The 22,801-nt window shown below is 44.4% G+C and overlaps 3 protein-coding genes across 3 annotated transcripts; 1 reads left to right on the forward strand and 2 right to left on the reverse strand.

The window, feature by feature from the left end:
• Positions 1 to 1,947: 1,947 nt before the first annotated feature.
• ankrd53 (ankyrin repeat domain 53) lies at positions 1,948 to 4,818 on the forward strand. The gene is made up of 6 exons (XM_070993660.1): positions 1,948 to 1,997; positions 2,262 to 2,352; positions 3,045 to 3,244; positions 3,545 to 3,709; positions 3,795 to 3,915; positions 4,252 to 4,818. The coding sequence occupies exons 1-6, from the start codon at positions 1,948 to 1,950 to the stop codon at positions 4,816 to 4,818; spliced, it is 1,194 nt and encodes a 397-aa protein (XP_070849761.1).
• Positions 4,819 to 6,668: 1,850 nt separating this feature from the next.
• Positions 6,669 to 11,260, reverse strand: tex261 (testis expressed 261). Its single transcript, XM_070993851.1, has 6 exons — positions 11,072 to 11,260; positions 8,693 to 8,772; positions 8,411 to 8,564; positions 8,152 to 8,219; positions 7,937 to 8,039; positions 6,669 to 7,675 (listed from the first exon to the last, which is right to left on the reverse strand). Exons 1-6 carry the CDS (start codon positions 11,139 to 11,141, stop codon positions 7,560 to 7,562), a joined length of 591 nt encoding a protein of 196 aa, XP_070849952.1. The 5' UTR covers positions 11,142 to 11,260; the 3' UTR covers positions 6,669 to 7,559.
• Positions 11,261 to 12,919: 1,659 nt separating this feature from the next.
• On the reverse strand, positions 12,920 to 22,568 carry shtn2 (shootin 2). The gene is made up of 17 exons (XM_070993494.1): positions 22,535 to 22,568; positions 21,272 to 21,321; positions 20,777 to 20,837; positions 20,482 to 20,576; positions 19,867 to 20,059; positions 19,619 to 19,716; positions 19,444 to 19,525; positions 18,850 to 18,944; positions 16,064 to 16,210; positions 15,822 to 15,975; positions 15,034 to 15,187; positions 14,811 to 14,869; positions 14,578 to 14,672; positions 14,471 to 14,491; positions 14,324 to 14,377; positions 14,097 to 14,244; positions 12,920 to 13,277 (listed from the first exon to the last, which is right to left on the reverse strand). Exons 1-17 carry the CDS (start codon positions 22,566 to 22,568, stop codon positions 13,126 to 13,128), a joined length of 1,692 nt encoding a protein of 563 aa, XP_070849595.1. The 3' UTR covers positions 12,920 to 13,125.
• Between the last annotated feature and the right edge of the window lie 233 nt (positions 22,569 to 22,801).

Genomic DNA, 22,801 nt, shown 5'->3' on the forward strand with positions numbered 1-22,801 from the left:
ACTCACATAAACAGTCGCTATAATGCACATTTCATGGAAACTGAGCAACAGATGTCATATGGCAGAAAGCTTTTAAGGTTTGGTGCTTTTAAGGAGCATACGCTCTCATACAGACCCTGACAGTACATGGACAATCAACACACACACACACACACACACACACACACACACACACACACACACACACACACACACACACACACACACACACACACACACACACACACACACACACACACACACACACACACAACTGTCAGCAGAAAGAGGTCATGTCGAGGGTTGCTGTCCAGGGACTTGTGCTGAAAGTCAAACATGAAAGAGCTCTACAATAAAGGTTTCCTACAACCTCCATGACATGTGACCGAGGACGAGGGAAGCCACAGAGGCCGCAGCGGGGCCATGCTGCTCTCTTACTGTTAACCCTACACACTCACATGTACTGTTTACACACTCATGTGCATACACACACACACACACGGTTTACTCACACTCTTTCCGCGCACACACATGCACGTGTCACCGAAGTAGCAGAATGGCCGTGTTGCGATGAGGGCGAAGGCGCTAGGGGGGTTGGCGCTCGGAGCAGAAAGCCAGGGGTCCATGCCCCGTCCTTGACCCTCCAACGGACCTTGCTGGCTTTGAGAGACTGAAGATGACAGAGAATAAAAGGGGAAGTCACACATTAAAGAACTGAGTGAAAATACACAGCTGTTTTAAGAGTTTTAAGCCTGTCTTTGTGACGATGATGAAGGTGAGAATGGTGATGATGGTGGTTGCTGCATTGTAAGCTATGAAAGTCAATTTTCCTGCTTCTCATTTGTCTCATTTATTTTGGTATAACAAAGGTATTTGAGGAAACCCAAACATTGGACAACCTCGACCCCACGATAAAGCAGATTTAAGTGATTCAGGTGATGCCGAATCTTTTGAATCTTTGCTAAAACGTGAACACGTGCTAAAGCCAAACAGTAGCACTATCTCTGCCATGACACACATTGTTCTCTCACACATGAACCCACAGTTCAGTCGGGGGTCAAGCGGTCCATGGCAGTGATCAGAGAGCTGCCTGATGAGCCCATCAACCCCCAGACCCACCAGAGACATGGAGAATATAACCACACTGCATGCCTGGGCTGCACTGGAATGACCGGGCCCTCTGAGGCCTCCATAGCATTGGCAGGATCGATCTGCTATACTCGATGACTATCCTAATGCACCGTCAATACGAGCGCACCATGTATGAGGAGAGAGCTGCAGACTCCAGGGGAGGGTGGAAGTATCTGTGTCTGCCATGCCTGCAGCCACTCATCGTCCTGTGTCTGTCACAAGCTATTAAAATGACTCAAACACAACACGAGTTACTGAATATGCTGTACTCTAAGTGGGCTTTTATTTTCAGGTTTATTCAAGGGATGGAAGAACAGCGAGTGACTCTGCTGATGAAGGCCGTGTCTATGAAACATGTGCAGCGTGGCGGCTGAATAAAAATAGTCTTACATCAGGTGGCTGTCCCTGCAGCTTTTTCCACATTTTCTTTTCTGATTTGGCAGCCTGTTTATATAATTCAACAAAAATAAGGCAAAAATATGGAAGTTCACTTCTTTCAAACACACTTAAATCTAAATTCTGACTTGTTCTTTCGATTACATTAAAACAAACACATTAAGTGGACGCCAAAAGAAGAAGCATTGGATGTGTCGTATTGTGACTCTACAGTGAAAAAGAAGATTTTTTTTTTGTCATTACATCAAACAAGTGTGCCCTTAAAAAGGTTTAAATCCTCATTAACTGTTTTTTTTTTGTTTGTTTTTTTAAAGGCTTCTTTTTTAAAAAAATAAAATAAGCAAGAAACTACATGTTTCAGGTTTTTGTTATTTCTTACCGAAATCGGCAAACTGATGTAAATCGGGGTTGACTTCCTGGTTTCCGCGTTGCCATGCAACCATGGAACCTGCCAACAAATCTGGGAAGAGACGCAACGGACGTAAAACATGGTAAATAACGTAAAGAGTATTTTTCTGTGCGTACAGCCTTAATTTAAACTTTTATAAACTGGTCAAGTTGGCTGCTTTGAGCTCTTAGTTTTGAACGATACATTATTATTCAGTCTAACCTGCTTGTTAGCCTGGCTAGTTACCGTAATGGCAGTGTTCACCGTTTTCAGTTTTGGGAAAAGTTGCCTTAAATCTTTCTTGTTCCTTGTAGTGTTAATATCCGTTATCATTTACAACCGCAGTTTGTGTATGGTTTCATTTTAGCATGAAGCTAACCCACAGCCTTCCCCCGGACGGCCACATGTTTCCAGCTGTTGGGAGCCCGGAGAGACTGGATGTCAGTGTGAACAGACAGGTAGGCTCCTTAATGTGACAGTGTGTACGTGGTGTAAAGAGTGTATGACGTAGATTTTTTTTAATATACGTATACTATACGCTTTTTACGTATAATATACGTAAAAGCAGTGGTGAAAGAAGTACTCAGAGCTCAAATACCCTGCTGCGAGTAGTCCTGCATTTAAAATAAGTAAAAAGTACAAAAGTGTTTGCATCAAAATATACTTAAAACACCAAAACTGAAAGGACTCGTTATGCAGAATGGCTAATTTCAGATTGATTACTGCCTGATAATTATTGATGCATTAATGTGTTCATCAATTTAATATTGCTAAGTCCTCTACAGCTGGTATGTGAATTTCCCCCATGGATCAATAACACCTTATCTTATCTTATTTTATCTTATCTTATCTATATAATTATCTATAATAATACATCATAATTTATTTGATGATTGTATGTATTTTGTATCATTAATCTCAATCTGCAAAATAACAAGTATCTAAAGCAGTATTTCACTGTAAAATGTAGTAGTAGCTTGGAATGGAAATACTTCTGAGTATAAAAGTCTTAGAAGTCCTCAGTGAGAATAAAAGGTGCTTTGAAGTGATTACTGATGTGTTGTCCAGGAGGCTTGGATGAGATTTTACTGTTGCGGCTGGTTAAAAAAACCTGTGAAGTAAATGCTTGTTTTTGTGTTTGGTCCTCCAGGGTCTGTCAGCGCTCCACGTGGCCTGCCTCTATGGCCAGCTGGCTACCGTTCAGCTCCTGGTGGAGTCCGGGCAGGGGTGGGTCAACAGCAGCGATCTCCAGGGTCGCCGGCCTGTGCACATGCTCCTGTCCTCCCAGAGCGCACCCAGCACCACCCCCTGCCTCCGATACCTGCTGGAGCACGGGGCCGACGTCAACGTGTAGGAGCCTTAACTTGTGCCTTGTTTGCTTAATGCAGGTTTTCAGCTTAGGCGGGTTTTATTTTCTGTTATGTGCTCGTTTGTAAAATCTGTCAGCTGGATTCAGCAGCACTCAGCTGTTTATTTGAACTCTTATCACCGAAGTAAAGTGTTTTAAAAGATAAAATTAGAATAGAAATAATACTGCAGAGCACAAATAAAAATTATGATTGTGAGATGATGCTGCTGCTGTGAGGGATAATGATGATGATTACGATGAAGCTGAGAAGAGTTTTAAATAACTTTGACTGTTATTACCAGTACCACAGATTCAGGGACAACCCCGCTGCACCTGGCCGCCTCTGAAGGCCTCCTGGACTGCGCAGAGATCCTCGTCCAGGCCGGAGCAGACGCGTTGGCCCGGGACAGCACAGGACACACTCCTCTGGATCTGGCCCGCATCTGGTGCCGCAGGAAGGTCGCAAGGTAACGAGCTGAAAGAACAATTCACACCACAATGTTCGGGTAAAACTGACAGATTTCTCCACAGACTTCCTGTGTTTTTATGTAGGTATCTGAAAAGCTGCATGTGGCAGCAAGATAAGAAGAAAGAACTGCAGGAGAGGAAGCTGGTCCAAGCTTTGTACTGTGATCTCGTGGATATGGCCAAGCTGAACGACGCCAATAAAAAGGTCAGTTTGTGTGTCGTGGAAATCCTTTCATCCCAGATGTAGGGTAACATGTAAATCTCCCTAAAACTGTGACAGAATCAGAGAAACAGTCACATTTCAGAACGCTGGTTTTCATGCTCTGCTAAAGGAAACAGCTCAACTGTTTTGGACAATGTGATCGATGTTCAGATCATATTTTCTTAGCCTTGATACGTCCCAACTTGAAATTCTTGACATACATTTCTTATCTGTGCAACGTTAGGTGATTTTTGGTTCTCGTCATGCTATATTGACATTTGTAGCACATTTCCAGCATATCTAAAACGATGATCGCTCTTTCTTCCTGTTCATCTGCAGACACTTATTGATGTGAAAATGACAGAGTGGGCAAACAACAAAGGGTTTCCTCTCCGAAAGGACTTCTCACCCAGAGCCTTGGTGAGCCAGTACCACACCCAGTGCCTCCCATCAGATCAGAGCACTTCTAATCCAGAACACGCCAAGCACCCACCGAAGCACCAGCCGGGAGGCCCTCAGGAGGACAGGAGCACGCCCACCAAGCAGCCTCTAGCCTCATCTTCCAGGCCCTGGACCATCTTCATGGGCCTCCAGCCAGAGAAGCCCCCCAGAGTGCCGGACCTCCAGGACAGCGTCACCGTGTGGAGGGACAGCGGCAGCAGGCGGCCTCAGTACACCACCAAGTGGGACAGTACGCCCCGCCCCGCCCCTGACCTTCCTCTGGATGTCCTCCAGAGGGTGTTGTTCCCGAGAGCCTTCCCTTCCAGGATCGCCTCCCCTCGGCACTTTGAGCCGCAGAACATCGAGGAGGTCCAGCGCCGAGGACACCCCCAGGGGTGGAGCACCTCCCCCTGGACGGAGGTGGCCATGCACTTGGCTGAGGTGCTGGAGCCCGGACACTACTGATCATCGCAGTCTGTCGAGGATGAACTTCAGCTAGACTTGGAAGCAATAGATGTGTTAAAACTCATCTGGTGGTGAAGTATTTCAGATATTTTGACATGCAAACTTGGTTGGAGGTGGAAAGAACATGAAGCAATTTTTACATTTAACATGTCTTAATAGTGTGTAGAGCAAAAAAACAATAGACACTAGAAAGAAATACAGCATTGTAATTAAAGGATTCTTGGAAACCACATATCTGTAAAATGTCACATCAGAGGATCAGCGGGCTTAAAAACACACCTAACAGAATATCCTGCTGCCCCTCGACTGCAGCTCAAAGTGACAAAATTAAAAATGCCACACACTCCAGACGCTGCCCCTCCACATGTGGGGTGAACGGCGGGGTGAGTGAAGGGTGAGAAAACCTCAGTGAACTGGGTCACCTGTCACAGATGTATCCCTGCACTTTCACTGATCCCCCTCAGGGAACTGACTCGGGATCCAGGTGAGGGCCTGTCAACAGCGTGTGTGTAACCGCGAGCCGTGGCCTGTCAGATAAAGGTGTGTGTGCGCGCGTGTGTGTCGCGGTTTTGTCTTTTTCCTTTACTTCATGAAGCACTTCACACCTCAGTCGGGGTCAAAGTGCACACCAGCCTCAACCTGGTGCACCCGCTGTGACCGAGCCATATGGGACATGGAAAAACATCCAGGCAGACAGTCCGACACACACGCGCGCACACACACACACCCTCTGGATAGAGCAGAGTTTGGCGTATGGCATCAGTTGGAAAATCCATCATTCTGCAAATGAAATTCCACTTTGAATGGATGAATTAACCTGATTTAATTGGAAACAACAAGGATCAGTACATCTATTTTTGCCTTTATTTCCTTGAACGGCAACCTCTGAAAAGAACCATTTCATCTGTTATTTCATCAAAATCGCTTGTTTTATTACACACTTGTGCGCATTCCAGCCTACAATGAATCGCACTCAGTAATTGGTTTAAAAAAAGAAAAGAATTTCGGTCTCTTTAATAGTACTTCAAACCACTTTGAGCAGCTTTTGTCCCCGACACCTGTACGCTTACAAGAGTCATTGCACAGGGTCGGTCTTCAGAAGTGTTTTCCTTTGTCTTTGATGTCAGGTTAACTCAATGATCAACGTACAAAAGTCAGTTAGTTATTACTGTGAATTTCTAAAAACAGTCCAGAAAAAAAGACAGGCATGTTGCAGACTACAGCGCTGGTGGTTCATGAAAGAGTCAAAGCCAGACGAGAAGAAAAAGTGCATCGTTTCTGTGGCCACGTGTCAGAGATGTCAACTGTGGCTCACAGTAATTTGAGGGTGTTTAGTTATAAAAGTAAAACTCTGCAAGTGCTTCATTAACCCCTTTCATCGATATGATGCAACAGGATGTCTCAATTGATCAGAAGCCTTTACAAGTGAACCTCAGACTGCCTTTCTCATTGAAAGTAATGTTAATAAGCACTTCTGTGGTGACCTAAGGCTTTTCTCCTGCAGCTAGTTTGCCACTCTAAACACTTTTATCCTTTCGAGGATCACTTCACATTAAAATCAGAGCTTGGACGTCAGGATTTAGCCAGAAAGCACCTTTAAAGGGTGATTCCAGCGTTTTAAAAGCTGGGCCCCTTTTTTTGCTGTCTACATGACAACTGGGTACAAAAACTTTTGGAATGGGTCCGTTAGATTGCCTCAGCTGGTAGCTGCGAAACAGACTAATGGCTGCAACAAAACCCTACATACTTCCACCAAAAGTGCTTGTTTTTGCCACTGATGGGCTCAGATTGTTATTCTAAGTGTCTGACATGATGGAAAGGATCCCTACAGACAGATCTTTGTGTTAAAGAAGCAAAAACGGCCCTGAAATCGCTCCGTTCAAGGCCACCAGACCCCACTGACAAAAACGGTCATTTTACACAGAGAACACAGGAGCTGTTGGTCTACCGCTGCCTCGATCCATGAGTCAGTGTTGCTGTGTGACTTTGGTCTTTTAAAGAGTTACTTCAGGTCTGAATTAACTTAAAAAAGTCACACAGTAAGTATGTGAGGTGATCTACTGGAGCAATTCCAAAACTTTCTGTATCTATTAGTCATTTAGGCATCATAGTCGTTAAATAGAGCCCAGGATACGCTGTCTCATTTATCCTCAGCGCACCTTCTTCATCTAAGGAGCCATAACGTTTTTACTAGTCGTATTTTGTCTTCTAATGCTACTTTGTGTATCGAACCAGATGAAGTGTGAGCAACACACAACACACAAATGACAGCAGAGGTCATTTCAAGAAGAAAGTGATAAGGATTTATCTGCCAAAGTCAAAACTTACAGGTTTTTGGTGGTTGTTAATTTCAGACCCTGCACGTACTTTACATATTTTAATACCAAAGCTAAAAAAAATGGAGGAGTCCAACGTGACGATTAGAAAGCACTGCGCTACAGACAAGATCCCTTCGCTGAGGTCTCTACGAGATGTTGCTGGCAGTCAGTACAGACAGACAGAAAGACAAAGAGAGACGGACGTGGCCTGTGTAAACTCGTGGGCTCGTCCAGCAGGAAGCTCTGTTCTGTTCATTGGTCCGTCCTCTTCGTGTGCTCTTCTTCCACTTTGGCCACTGCTTCATTTTAGTCCCATCCAGAAAACTAATTTCCAAAGTCCTTCCTGCTTCCCCCTTAATCTCCAGCACCTACACACACACTCACACACCCGACACCCGAGGCTGCACCCCAAGTCTGAGCTCCTCAGTACATTTTCTGTCGGCTAGGCAGCACTGCCTCCTTGAGGAAGGAGAAAACGAGGAGGATCCCAGACCTCTTCCCCCTCTTGCCCTTGGTGAAGTAATTAGACACCACATCATCTAAACAAAACAAGAAAGTGGCAGTTGTTAGTAACACCATTCACGCATTACTGGATGGTCTTTTCATAAAACTGGGCTGTTTATGCAGGAGACATAAGCACTGCTTCATGACCAGAGACAACAGAGAAAAGGGGCTCTGATATTCCCTTTCGACCTCCAACAACCAGAATGCTTTGCACCATACCAGACTACGCGGAGGGAACATTTTTATTTGCGACTACCCACACTGTAATGACGCAAAGCTGGAAAACATAAGCTCACCTCCTTGTTGCATGGTGGATGGAAGCACGTTTTCCCCCGCTGACAGTGACACAAAGAAGGCAAAGGGGATTATCCACAGGCAGATGGTGAAGTATGCCAGCACCTTGATGCCAGTCAGGAACAAATGGATGATTATAGGAGACATTGTAATGGCAGAAAATCTTACCTCAAGTCATTAAAAAAAGCATGGTCTCTTAAACCTGAGATGAAATTACCTCTGAGAATGGATAATACTCCTGTGCAAAGTACTGGAAGGCCATATAATGGTTCACCACCACCAACACTGAGGGTGAAGACAAAGGAAAAGACACAACGGTGGAAATGTTAAAAAATGTGATTATTTTGTTCGCTGAATGTTTCAGTTTCACCAGAAAGCATCTATCCTGACTGTGCTTTGAGGTTTTTTTTATTTTCTTTAGGCGATACTGATATGTAACACAACCAAAATCCACAGCCAGTGTCTGTCATAGTTACCGCAGGAGAGGATAAAGTTTGGGGAGCTCAGCAGTATGTAGGGGAAAGTCTGCAGGAGGCCGAAGTACACCAGGTTGGTGAAGAGGCCGACTCCCACCATCAGCACTGGGAAGCCTTCAAAAACGTAGAGGCCTGCCAGCACTCCTGTGGAGAACTGGACACATTCACACCACCAGTCAACATGTGCGTCTGACGCAGGCTTTGTTCACATATTTCACTGCAGCATATTCTTAAAAACACGCGCATAAGAAAAATGACACCGCCCTGCATCCACTGACTCACCATTATCATGTACTTTATTATTCGACTGGTGGCTACTGTGTATTCTTCTATTAGTTCTGCCAAGTAGTACAGGCCGGCAGCTGAGTGAAGACAAAGACACGGTGATAAGTAAGCAAACAGGAAAAACAACAACAGAGAGACAGAATTATTTCTCATTGGCGCTGGAAACCAACACAAACAGGTTAAAAGTGTTCAGTGGCAAATGTATTAACTCAATTTGCTATTTCATTATTGTTCAATACCTTACTTTGAAGAATATTAACATACTTTTCTACAAATCTCTTGGTAGCTCTCAAATATTTTGAAATGTTAAATGTTCAAAACCTTACCAGCCACAGGCAGAAGTTAATTTTTGGACTTTTCTATGCTTAGTACTAAAGACAGGTTTCAGTCAATAGGCATTGAGATTCAACACCTTGCCCTTGTCAACAGCCAAGGCAAAGCAACAAAGACAGGCCAAATAATATCAGTTCAATGGAGTAAGTTAATAAAAACACACACGTGACCCGCAGTAACTGGGCCCATGTGGAATGAAGGCCAAACACACCTGAAAACAGGCAATTGATCAGACTAGTCATAACATGTATGCCGGGGGCTGAGGAGGTGAGAGAGGAGGCTCATGGGAGAGCTTCAACACGCTAAGGCAACCCACACTTTCCAAAAGACAGAGTCAAAAGAAAAAGGAGAGAAAATTTGGGACGGCAGTTTGCCTTGAACTCTGTATTTGTCTGCTAGCAGGCAGGCACTCGCCCTCATCTTTGTGCCTCCTGTCGGCACACATGAACAAGAAAATGGGCCTTTAAAAAAAAATAAAAAATCATTGCTGCTTGCTGGATTTACCAGAGGACCTTAATGATAAGAGCACTGCCTAAATGAAATGTGGTATAAATGAAACAAAATCATGCTTAAATCAGGCAACATTGAATAGGAACAAGTAAACTAAGAAACTGACATCTGACAGGTTAAGATACTCTGTTACAGACACGGTTTGGTGATGCTCAAGCATCACTTCATTACTTCTTAACTGTATCTGTTGATAAAAAGTCAGACTCACAGGTTACGCGTGCTCTTTCTCCTAGTTTTGATTACAGTGTCACGTTGTTGTAATGTTATAAAGCAGCTTAGGAGTGGCAACAAACAGCAGAAAGGAAAGCTAAGAAAGCAGCAATCAGTCATAAATCATGTCAGTGCCACTTCATAAGCTGTTCTTATGAGTGGATTATAATTGATCTCCGTAGCATTAGTAAATGTTTTACTGAATACAGACAAAGTCACAGGTGATAACTCGTCAACCATTAATAGAGTCTGCCTTATAAGAAATTGGTGACATCATTCAGTCTAATGTGGTTTGTCTTTTCCTCTTAACAAACATGGAAATCTGAAATTCGTGTTCCTGCATGAGAACATAAGAACAACAACAACCCCATCCAGTCTCCTCTCTTGTGTCTGCTGCCACACTAATGCAGATACAAAGAGCTGAATAACAGAGACTGACACGAGCAGAGTCTGACAGTCAGAGGCCACACCTGACAGCTGCAGCAGGTGTTACGTGGCCAGGTAACCAACTGGCAACGTGGACAGACAAGCTCCGTAGCAAGTTTCCTTTTAAAAGTTTTAAAGCAAACTCAACATATTGTTGGTACTGTTCGTGGCAGTCAGGTGTGCCGCATGTTAGGTAACCAGTTCGTCAACTAATCTACAGTGTTGACTGATGTAAACAAACGAAAATGCCCCCAAGCTAACGTTAGCTAGAGCTGAAGTAATACTGGCTAGTTCGTATTAGCTTGTATGAAAATGTTCTTGCCGCTGGATGCTACTTTAGCTAGTCTCTGCTGTATGTCAGACCTTACGACCACACTAACGTTATTTGCTAAGGCATCACCTGATTGATAAGCGTACTGATAAACCCCTCTGTAACGTTAGCTTAGAGAACGCTTAATGCTAGCTAACTATTAGCAAACCCTGCCCCAAAGAACTATTTAGAAATGTGGCGACAACAAATTCTAATCATAATACATGAATGTACATCTATATATTGGTAAGCAGTCTGAAAATACGATATTTTTCTTTTTATTAAAAAAATAACTTTGTTTTTGATGCCCGTAATTACCTGTACTGGAAAGCTAGCTAGCCAAGCAGGTAGATTGTTATAAATACTTCAGTGAAATAAAACCCGAAACGTTTTCATTCTTGAGGCAGCATTACTCTTTGTATTTGCATTTTTAATGAACATTTTTGCCAGTGCAAACACAGTCTCCAGTCTCCAGCCCCACCAACGTTAAATGGTGCAACTTCACCTGCTACATCGGTTCGCTAGCATTAGCAAGCGAATTGTGGCTAACACGTTAGCACTTGCAGGGATTCTCAGCATGCACTTACCTATTGCTAGAGTGACGAAAGATATCTGGATCACCAACGACAGCCAGCTGAGTAAATAAATAAACCACATCTCTCTGCATATGAAACAACACACAGAAATATGAAAATAACACAGGAAACGGCTAGCAGGCTGCTAACTAGCACTGGAGCCCCGGTCAAAGTTCCTCCCCAGTGTTTTCAGTGCAGGCTGAGGAGAGCAGAAGAGAAGGGTCTTGTTTTCAGGAGGGAAAGGTTAGTTTTGGTTATAGCGCCCTCTGTGGTTGGAGGAGAAATGCAGCTGTAGTGGCGGATCCCTGATTCATGAGAAATAAATGGTAAAAAGCTGCATTAATGTAGTTTTTTTTATCCAAATGTCTTTACAGTTTGCCTCTCATACAACCATTCACACACACACTGAGTTACCATGCTGGGTGCTGGCCTGACAGATTTGGGTTTTCATGTTAGCAGTGACCACAGTCACAGATAGTATTTTTATTTTTGTTACTCTTTAAATTTAATTTTTTTTCCCTTTTCTTGCAGAAATAGCAGTCCCTGTTTCACACAAGCAAACATTTTACATAAATATAATGTGCCACACGGGCTGGAAAATAGCTGAGGGGCCATCATTTTAGACAGAAAAGGGGGAACACTGCCCTCTCAAAGTGCCTTGCTTCTGCAATATTTTGAAGAGTTGGTGTTTATAACCAAATGTGTCATATGGATATTCAGGTTCATTCAGATGAGTGTTGTTTTTCATACCACAGAGGTTAAGGCAGGTTGTTAAATAAGAGAAAAGCATGTAATTCTGCGTTAAATCCTCTCATTAATACGTCCTCCTAGTTCGTATTGAATGTAGAGTATCAGTTTCAGATCCTCTCATCTCTCTGTCATTATCTGTTGTCTCTTGTTGCCTCTCGCACTCACACACACTCTCTGGCTTTCATGTGCATTGATTCAATAACAGGGAGGAGGCAGAATACATTACTGCATCCCAAAAGCTAACACCTCAGAGAACGAGGAGGAAAACAATAAAAAATGCATGCAGGAGAGTGAAAAGACCCCGACCTCCAAGTAAGAAGAGCTAAATAAAGTAAATATGTAATGTGAAACAGTGTGAAGACACTAAAATGGTGTCGGAGTCAAAGGTGAGAGTAATCTCATCCTCTTTTCAAATGCTTTTAACAAAGGCAGCTAGATGGCCAGCGTGGCGTGAGGGTGCATGTGATCGCTCATGCGTGCGCACATATATACAGCATCTGTGTGGAGGTGAGAAAACAAAAGGCGACCTGCCGCATTTAAAGATACTTTCAGGAGAAGTGACACAGATCACCTGAGGCTCTTATCTCAACAACACCTCTGGGCTCGGGGTGTGAGAGCTTTAATGTGCCTAAATAAATGGCAGCCTCCATCTTTCTGCTGGGTCGCGCTTTAAGAGACAGACACCTCAGGAGAGAAGTGCACAAGGGCCTTCATATAAGCTAAGTGTTTTTTTCTTATGGTCCAGACTGTTTTTCATCTATATTCTGTAGCATAACAAATCCTGTAACTTGCACTTAGATCAGCTAAAACCCTGGCACCCAAAAAAAAAAAAAAAAAAAAAAAGATGATGGACATTAAACACGATTGAATGACTTTCATTTCCTCTGACACGCAACAAGTTCTGGCTATTTGGGGCAGATCTGAGTTAAATGGCGTTAAAAAAAAGCCTTTTTGTCGTTTCTCTTTACCCTGAATGTAAGATTTGATGTTCAACTGTAATGTGCGCCTCCTGTCTGGCACTCCCAGGAGGAGAAAACACACATTAAAAACTGTTTTCTGGCATTATTTGATCCTGAGGTGAGTATAGCTCAAGTCTTTATTACAACTTTTCAATAGAGACAAGATCACTGATGTTTTATTGTAAGTGATGGCACTTATGTATTCATTCAATACATGAGATATAATGAGTCCCTTTAAAGTCTATAATCACTGATAAAAAGAATTATTACAGGTGCAGTTTACTCAACAATCTCATCTTCAGCACATCATCGTATGATCACCACAGTAATGTTTAAAAGCCGCATTTCCTGCTGCTCTCAGCTGTTCTGGCTGATGATCAGAGCCGATGCTCTGATGCGAGAGTCTCTCTTCTCCCTGTTCTGTCTCAGCCTCCGGAGCACAGGGGCGCTGCCGCTCTCGCCTGCCCAGGGCGCGTCTCCTGCTGCTGGGACACACGCTGCCTGAGGGTCTGACCAAGAGAACGCCACGCTTCCAGGTTAGCCACAAAAAAATGAGACCTAAAGCAAAACAGCTGACCACAGCGATCGATGAAGCACTTTGTTCTGATCATAAATATTGCAGATAGTAGTAATTTTCACTCTTTAACTTGAGTGTATTTCCCTATAAGAAAATACTGCAAGCAAAGAGCATTATTCATCCATTCATTTTCTATACTGACCATCCTTTTCTGGGGGGGGGGGGGGGGGGGGGGCTGGAGCCTATCCCAGCTGTCAATGGGTGAGAGGCGGGGTACACCCTGGACCGGTCGGCAGTCGATTGCAGGGCAACATACAAAGACAAACAACCATTCATGCTCACACTCACACCTAAGGACAATTTAGAGTCACCAATTAACCTAATGAGCATGTTTTTGGTCTGTGGGAGGAAGCCGCAGCGCCCAGAGAGAACCCCCACATGCACGGGAAGAACATGCAAACTTCACACAGAAAGGCCCCGCTGCACAAAGAGCATTAGTAAATGTTAATACCAACACGTAGAAAAGAAAGCATGAACTCATTCAAAAATGATTGTAAAGTAAGTAGTTTGAGAATCACTATCAAAGTTTGGACATTTGCTGTCCAAAGACCACAAAACTGTCACATGTTAACTAAGATTTTTCCTTTTTTCAACCGTTCGGCCCCGAACAGACCGATAATCGGGATAAAAGAGAGACCAAATGACACATATGCAGCGTAAACCAAACTCCATCAAACAAAAGACACAAGTAACAGAGACGCCATATGCTGCAGCATTATCATGACCACAGAGGAGTGAGAGGACAGGGTACCATGAGTCTGTGCTGAGGACAGGTCCCGGCTCTCCGCCATCGCTCTCCTCCTCCTCTGGAGAACCTGCAGGAGCTCCGCTTCCCCGACATTTCGGCCAATTCGCCTCCTGGACGGCGCTCTGCGGAGGGGCTGCTGTTTCATGTTGTCCTGGTGTGGAGAACGCCGGCTTAAAATGTGCCATGTATCACTCAGGATTCTGGCTCCAGTGTGAGTTTAAGTACATTACCAGCATTCCTTTGAGCTCCAGGATGACGGACTTTCTGCTGTCACTCCTCTGGTCCTGTGAGAGGATTCAGGAATTGGAGAAATAGTTTGGAACTGGGTCACAGCTGTTTTATAATAGAAGGAACAAGCAGGTGTGAGGATTACTGACCGTCCAGGAGCCGTCGTCCTCCTGTGAACACAGTCAGACGTCAGTTACCAGCGTTTATTACTCAGCACTTTGGATTCTTTCCACCTTTCCAAGAACAATACGCGCACCTGTATTCGCTTGACGGGCCTCAGGACGATGCCTTTCTTTATCCTCTCCATCATTTCATCCACCGCTTTCGCCTTCACGTTCAAAACGGGCGCTGCTTCTTAAAGATCAGAAACGTGTCAAACATTTAAAGGCGTTTAAAAGCACTGAGGGTCAGGGCATCTATTTTATATATATGTTCAGGGCGAAAAGTGTGTTTTCTGGGACGCTGTTGCTTCAAAGCATGAAAACTCACCGTCCTGATGAGCCTTGCTGGATCTTTCTTTCCTCCTGCTTCTCAGGAAATCAAGTGAGCTTGGTGCACAGAGAGAAACAGCGAGGTCACAGGGGTCAAATTCTCAGTGAGGAATCGTTTTTCTCTTGTTGTCAGAGTGTGAAAAGCCTCTGAAACAGTGCTTTAACAATCATGTGAAACTGAGACTGTCCACTGAAACTAATGGCAGAGGGAGCCGACATACTTGGTGACAGCGGTGGGAGGTGGAGGAGGTGGAGGAGGTGGAGGAGGCGGCGGAGGCGGCGGTGGAGGCAGAGGTGGAGGTGGAGCAGGAGTGGATTCCTCCTCTGCTTCGTCAGGTTTATCCTCTCGGTTCAGTGCATCTTGCAACTGTTTCACTACAAAGGAAGACAGTCAACGTTTCCTGTGATGATCATCAGAGAGCAGAGAAACTGGGCTGTGACATCGTCCACACAGCGCTGGAATGTAACTAAGTACATTTACTCACTTTAAGAGAGAAACATTCAACTCTGTACTCAACTGCCTTCACCTGACAGCTTTAGTAACTAGTTAGCTCACAAATTACACACAAAACACATGAAGAGCTCATGAAATATAATGTTTTGTACTAAATTAAACGGTGCACACAAGGGAAATGATTCACTGATTAATCAATTAGTCAACTGTTAGAAAATTTATGAACCATTTTGCTAATCGTTTAATTTTTCATGCAAAAGCATTCCAGCTTCACAACTGTGAAGATTTGCTGCTTCTGTTTTAGTTATCTTAATAATTTAAATGTATGTTTTAAGATTTTTGAGGTTTGGACAAAAGAAGAAAAGTGAAGGTGTGACTTAGGATTCTGGGTAACTGGGACAACATTTCTCATTATTTGTTTTTTGAAAACCAAACAATCAATCGATTGGAGGGATGACTCATTATGATAACATTATGATAAGTGGCCATGCTGAGAATCCCTGCAAGTGCTAACGTGTTAGCCACTATTCGCACGTCAGCTGAGGCAGCAGCTACCTTCCTCCTGGAGCTGTGTGACGGCGCTGTTAGCCTCGGACAGCTGAGTCTCTAAGGCCTCCCTCTCCTCTTCGCTCGCCTCCAGCTGCTCTTTCAGGTTCTGCAGCTCAGAGAGGAGGCTGCTCTCTTCCCCGCCGCTCTGGCTTTGCTTTACCTGCACACAGGTGTGACAGAAACAGGCGACATGCAGGAAACATGAACAGAGCAGAGTGGACACTCTCTTTCAGCGTATCTGCGCGCACCTGGTCGTGGTAATAGCGCTGTATATCGCAGAGGGCCGCGCTGACGGTGGAGATCTGCTCCAGCGCCTGTTGCAGCTGCAGGCTGGTCTCCGAGCTCTGCGTCAGCATCGCGCTCCGCCCGCGGGCCGCCGTCTGCTGCGCCACCATCTGAAAAGACAACCCAAACCCAGCGTCACCTCCTGACATCTTAAAAATCATCTTTATGATTTTCTGCTCGGGCTGAAATGAAAACGAAAACACATCAGTGACAATGGGCCATGATTAAGAGGAAGAATAAAGTGAGATCTGAAAGGCTGGTTGTTAATTTTCTCCCCCCAGGAGGTTGTCACAAGGCAGAGAAAATCATTTCAAGCCAGCGTTTGACTGAACAATGACTTGGAAGCCTTGTTAGAATTACTCATCGGCTTCATTGATGAGCAGTGACAATACGAACGGGACGATTTAGCTGTGAGACAAAGCGTCATTTTCCCAACATTATGATAAGTGGCCTGGAAGCAGAAATGAAAAGTGTCAAACTTTGCCTGAATTCACTGGGATTCTTTCTTCTGTGGTGCGACAAATAAACACATCAACTTTAATAATTAACAACTGTGGTGTAGAGCTCATGGACGATCGGAGCGCTCGAAAATGAGCTTCTGTGATGTTTCATATCGTACATGCGGGCATTGATCTGCTGGATTAGCCAACTTTAGTTATCAGCAAACTAGTTCGATCTGCCACGCGCATCAACAAACAGCAGACGACACACACACTAACATCTGAGGAGGTGAACGTAGCAGGAGCTCGCCTAGCCGCTAACAAACAAGGCGTTTAATACAGTCGGTTCAGCAATAAGTGATTCCCCGTCAATGTAATCAATAAAAGAGGCAATAAGCCTAAGTTTAATTAATTGCCAGAAAAAGACACATTTTTAATATATTGAGTGCCAAAAAAGGCACTCAATATATAGAGGCCGCACTTGTCTATAAGCCGCAGGCGCCCACGTTGTAACATGAGATATTTACACAGAAAGATGGCAGACTTTTTTTTTTTTATTTTAAATTACCGTAAATAAATGTTTTTTTCCAAACAGTGTCTGTAACACGGCAGTAACACAGCAGTAAAACTACAGCAAACGTGCAGTAACACAGCAGTAAAACTACAGCAAACGTGCAGTAACACAGCAGTAAAACTACAGCAAACGTGCAGTAGCACAGCAGTAAAACGACTGTAAAAGTGCAGTAACACGGCTGGTTAAAAACATAACCAGCCTAGCAGCCGTAGCCTGTTAGCCTACCAGAAAACACAATCAAACTAGCGTGTTCCTTGGTGCATTATCTCTTCCACCCGTCTGTCTTGCTCTTGCGTTTCCTGCTAGAGCGCCCCCTGGAGGCCGTTAGCCCGTAAAAACCTACAGATTAGCCACTTTGTTGTTTAAGCCGCAGGGTTCAAAGCGTGTGAAAAAAGTAGCGGCTTATAGTCTGGAATTTACGGTAGCAGAATCAGCCTTACAAACGTGTAAAAATGTGCCATTCGTGTGTCGTTCTAGTCAACGTTCATCATCTCACACTGGATTCATAAACCGTCTCTCTCACAGATTATATTATCGAAAGCAGATGCGCGTTCGGAGAACAGGAAGTGAGGAAAAAGCAGTTTTCAGTTCAGTGTTCTTCGCGGTTTGGTGAGCTCCGTATCAGCGCGTGCAGCACGAGGCTCGGCGCCGCAAATTACACCGCCCTAATCTGCGCTCTCCCTTAAGCAGAGAGCAATTTTCACACAGCAATTAGCACAATTATTTCACACACACAAACACACGGGCCCAGCCGCACACAGCTACACAAAGAGACAAAGACGCACAGGCAGGAAAAAAAAGAAAACCTCCAAATTGTTTCCTGTTTGAGGCCCTGCATCATTATACCGCCACGCATCACAGGGAAGAGGTGTGAATGGTTGGTGTTTTCAAAACACATGAAAACAGACAAATAGCAGCGCATACAAGAGGCATTCAGCGCAGGGGGGTCTTTTACCGTGAATTGAGAGTAAAGGGGCTGAATTGTGTGAACAGTTGGGGGTCCTTTTCACAGGTAAGGACCCCTGCGAGGCGGCCCATTGTGCGCCTGTCCGGTAAATGGAGGACACCGCGCACAAAGGCGACAATTGCTATATGCTCGGCAAAACATAAAGGTGTCAGGCAAAGACAGGTTGTGCTTAAAGACCGCCATTCTCCTTCAGCAGCAGTGATGACCGCTAATTACGGGGAAGGGAGGGGCTAAATGGGAAGGGATGGGAACAGGGAGATGTTTTTTGAAAGAAAAGGCCTTCATTATGGGAGCAGCTGGGGCAGCAAAAAAAAAAAAAAAACTGTGTATTTGTGTTTGTGTGTGTGTGTTTGGGTATGTAAGTGAATTGGTGTTTTTCCTGCAAGCGCACGAGTGTGTGTCCGCTTTTGTCTTGTGTGTGTGAACGGCTCACACAGAGAGCCCAGATTTGACCGAAGTGTCATCGGTGTGAAAACGGAGAATGGAGACCCCTTCTCCTGTCCCGCCACATCAGCTGCACCCTGACAGAAGTGTGTGTGTGCGTGTGTGTGTGTGTGTGTGTGTGTGTGTTCACCCCTCCCCTTCCTCCCCGTTCCCGTCCGAGTGTCCATGTGTTGGCCTTAGCTGCCCGAAGGTCAGCTCCGACACTCGTGCTCCCTTCCCGTGGCACGACCTGTCACCCTCAGCGTCTATAGGTGTGAATGTACGACAAAATGTGCAGAACAACACACGTGTGCGCACACACACGCAGCGCACACACGCTCACACCTGGTGGGCGAAGACTTCAGCGTGCTGCCGGAGGCCCTGCTCCAGCTCCAGCTTCTGAGACATCTCTGTGAACTCCTCTGTGACAAGCTGGGACACTGTGCAGGCAGGCACACACACACACACACACACACACACACACACACACACACACACACACATTAAGAGCCATTTCCGATAGCGTTCTTGCCTCTCATCACATTTTTGACTGAGGAACTGAAAATGAATGCAGCATTGATGCGATTTATTGCTTAATAAATAAGATTAATCAAATCTGCTGCATCACAAAATGCTTTTTATTCGCTAAATCAAAACTCTGCATTACAGTAACGATATACACATCCAATGAAATGGAGTGGCCGTATCAATATGAGCGAAGAAACATCTCAAACCTCAGGAAAGGAAACCCTACTTTGGGTGAAATGCCCCTTTAAACAACTTCAGATTTAACATTTTTGGTCGGACAAAACCAGAAATGTTTCTGGATAAATGATGAATTGATTATTTGGAGGGAAATATCATAGATGAAGGTTAATAAAGATACTAACAGACCCATCGATAATCAAATAATGTTAGCTGAATGTACTGAGGACTCACTCCGTTTGATTTTATTCATGGTTTTGCTCTGCTTGTTCATCTTCCTCAGGACGGCCTCTTTCTCCTCCACCTCCAGAACCAGCTGAGAGAGAAAAGTCTGCGATGAGGCACACACACACACACACACACACACACACACACACACACACACCTGCGCGCACATGCACTGATGTACCTGCTCTCTGAGCTGGGCCTGCTCTTTGGTCAGATCCTCCACTCGTTGCTCCAGCTGCAGCTTCTCAGCCAGCAGACCGTCGACTGACGTCTGCAGCTCTGACACACAGACGGGAAGAGGTCAGCCACCAGTTCGACAAATCAAATCTCTTCCCAAATCAAGGCCCAGCTCACAGGCGGTGACGATCTGATTATGCGCAATTTATTTTTAATTAGGCAGAAACCACATCATGAGCTGTTCTCTCTAACCTGCGATCTTGGCTTGACTCTCCAGCAGCAGCGTCGCCTCATTGCTGTCCCCACCAAGGTCGACCACGTCACAGTTAACCGCGGGGTCAGCCTCTGGGTCAAAGGTCGCAGCGGCCAAGTTTTCAGGCAGCTCGGGGATGAGGGGCATCAGCATCTGGCTCGTCCTCTTCAGGACTTTGTTCTCTTTGGTCACCTAGGCAACAGAGGAGAGGATGGTGAGTCTGGAGGTCGCTGATTGTGTTATTTTAATCTATCAGTGTGAAAATAGCACAGACAAAACAAAGGCATGGCGAGGTGAGAGAGTATCATCTGATGTACAACATGTGAGGTCGCCTCTTACATCAGCCTCTTCCTCAACAGCAATGAAAAGGAAACATAACAAAACAAAAGGACATGGGGAGGAAAATGACCGCAAAGAGCAAAGGAGAAGGAAGAAAAGGCAGAGCAAGAGAGGAAAGGAGAATGAAGGAAAGGACACAAGGAAAGGACAGAGGAAATGAAATTCTAAGAAAATACAAAGGAAAGGAAAGGAAAGGAAAGGAAAGGAAAGGAAAGGAAAGGAAAGGAAAGGAAAGGAAAGGAAAGGAGCAGCACTGCAGTGGTACAAAGACATACTTTGACAGCCAGAGCCTCAGCACTCTCTCTGCAGGAGCGTTCAATCTGGAACTGGAGCTCCAGAACATTGATCTCTTTCAGGAGCTGATTGGACACTGGGAACGAAAGGAGGAGAACTGCTGGTCACCTCATACAAATATAAGACAGAGACATGAGGACAGATCTGATCTGATCTGATCTAACCTGTCCAGAATAAACCGAGTTTGTCCAGTGATGCATGCTGGGATAGTCTCCACCGCTCTTACGGTCCTGAATCAGGACACGCAGGTAAAGAAAATGAATAAATGATTCTCACCTTCCTCCAATTCAGACAGTCTCTGATTGGCTTCATCCCTCTGCAATTCCAGGATTTCACACTGACAATCAAACATCAACGAGTCAGGAGAAAGAGATCAATCAGATGACGAGAAACTGATATATTTGATTTTATTCACATTTGATTCTACTATCAGACAGCACCAAAATGGTTTTTGTTCTTGTTAATGTAATCAAGTTCGTCTACTTGTACATTTTAGAGCTTTTATTCAGAATTTTTTCTTTCTTTTATAATTTGCTTCCTTATTTTATCTTAAATTCAATAATCTGATTAAACATCCCGTTTTATTCAACCACAGTCTGCTGAAATTTTAGGATTTTCTTTTTAGCACCACGAGGGAGAAGTGGTTTGACTTCTGCAGTAACTCTGTTTGAGCGGGATATTCAGCTTTTGATCGTGCTGATTGTCTCTAATGCACATTACAAAGTGGCATTAATGAACCACTAATTGGACGCCTGTCACTGAAGGTGATACCTGAACGTCTCTCTCATCTTCGAAAGACAAATCGCTGTCTCCGTCAGACTCTGCGGGGAAAAGAAAATCATTTTATCTTCACACAACAGACGGACCGTCACGCGGCAGCAGAAAACAGAGGAGATGCTCAGCTGGGAGGCGAGATAATCAAAGCTCCTCACATCCTGTCAGTGTGACCGCGAGAGGAACTTCACGAGGCCACGCGAAGGAGGCCACTGAGGCAAATGCAGGAAGTGAAATCACAGAAGGATCCTACAAAAACTTTACTTTCTGCGGCGTCTGACTCACAGAAGCTTCCAGCTGTTGCTTCACTTTCCCCAACAAGCTGAGAGTTTTGTGCTCTTAAAGCTATTTTTGACCTTTCTGGAAATAAGTTAAGTTGCTTTCTTGCAACACCACTGTGACATCCAGCCAAGAAACTGTGCAGCACGTAACCCTCTGTGAGACCACGATGTGTTCATTCCACAACATAGAATATGTTAATTAGTGAGCTTTAGAGTTGCTGGTAGGTGGATTTTGCTAGCTCGTTACCCCCATTTGCACTCTTTGTGCTAAGCTAAGCTAATCGGCTGCTAGCTGTTTTATATTTACTGAACAGATATGAGCATGGTACCAATCTTATCATCTACCCATCAGTGGCAAAGTGAATTAATTAGAAGGTGTTTAGCCTAGCTTAGCCTGAAGACTGGAAACAGCTAGTTTTTCCTTGTCCTGAGATACAAAATACAGCGACGCGCACCTCTAAAGCTTGCTAGCTAACACGTCATGTTACTAAACTACAATTGTGGTGTTGTGGGGTTAAATATGGCACTATTTCATGTCTCCCAGCCAAGAAACTGTCCTGCACACAAACCGCTATTTTTTATGCAAGGCTAACACAACTGTCTGCTGGCTTCATATTTGCTGTAAGTGTGAAAGTGAAAGAGCATATTCCTAAAAATGTTGAATTGTAACGAAGCACTGATTCACTCCCGCCGACGTTTCATTCAAGCATTGTTTTTGGATTTCTTAAAGCAACTGAAATCTCACAGATCAAAGACAGTGTTGAAATAATCACAAAAAACATGGTGAAACCTGCTTTTATTGAATTCATACACTGAATCACCAACACTCAAGAAATATTGAGTGAAAAACCAAACTTCTGAACTAAAAACCTGTAATTACCTTCTTCTACAAGTCCAGATTAAGGATGTTACTGAAAGTGCAAAGTCATCATGTGACTAAAATAAATCAGCAATTTCTATCCACATTATCAAGTCTTACCTGCTGCTGCCCCGTCCTCACTTTGCAGCCACATCCTGCCGTCGGCGCAGTTTTCAGTTCTTAGCTTTTTGGTAAATTAAGCTCATTCCAGCACAAACAAAAACCTGCTTTCTGTCCGAGTAGCAGACGCCTTGTTATGGAGGAAGCAAGTGGGATTTCTGCTTAAACCCTCCCCCAGTGCCATTTCAAAAAGAGGAACTTTTTGCTTACACTGCCCCCCCCCCCCCCAAAAAAAAACGTCTTAATCATCAGAGTCTAAAGTGGATT

The sequence above is a fragment of the Chaetodon trifascialis genome, chromosome 23, assembly GCF_039877785.1.
Source record: "Chaetodon trifascialis isolate fChaTrf1 chromosome 23, fChaTrf1.hap1, whole genome shotgun sequence".
Taxonomy (NCBI): domain Eukaryota; kingdom Metazoa; phylum Chordata; class Actinopteri; order Chaetodontiformes; family Chaetodontidae; genus Chaetodon; species Chaetodon trifascialis.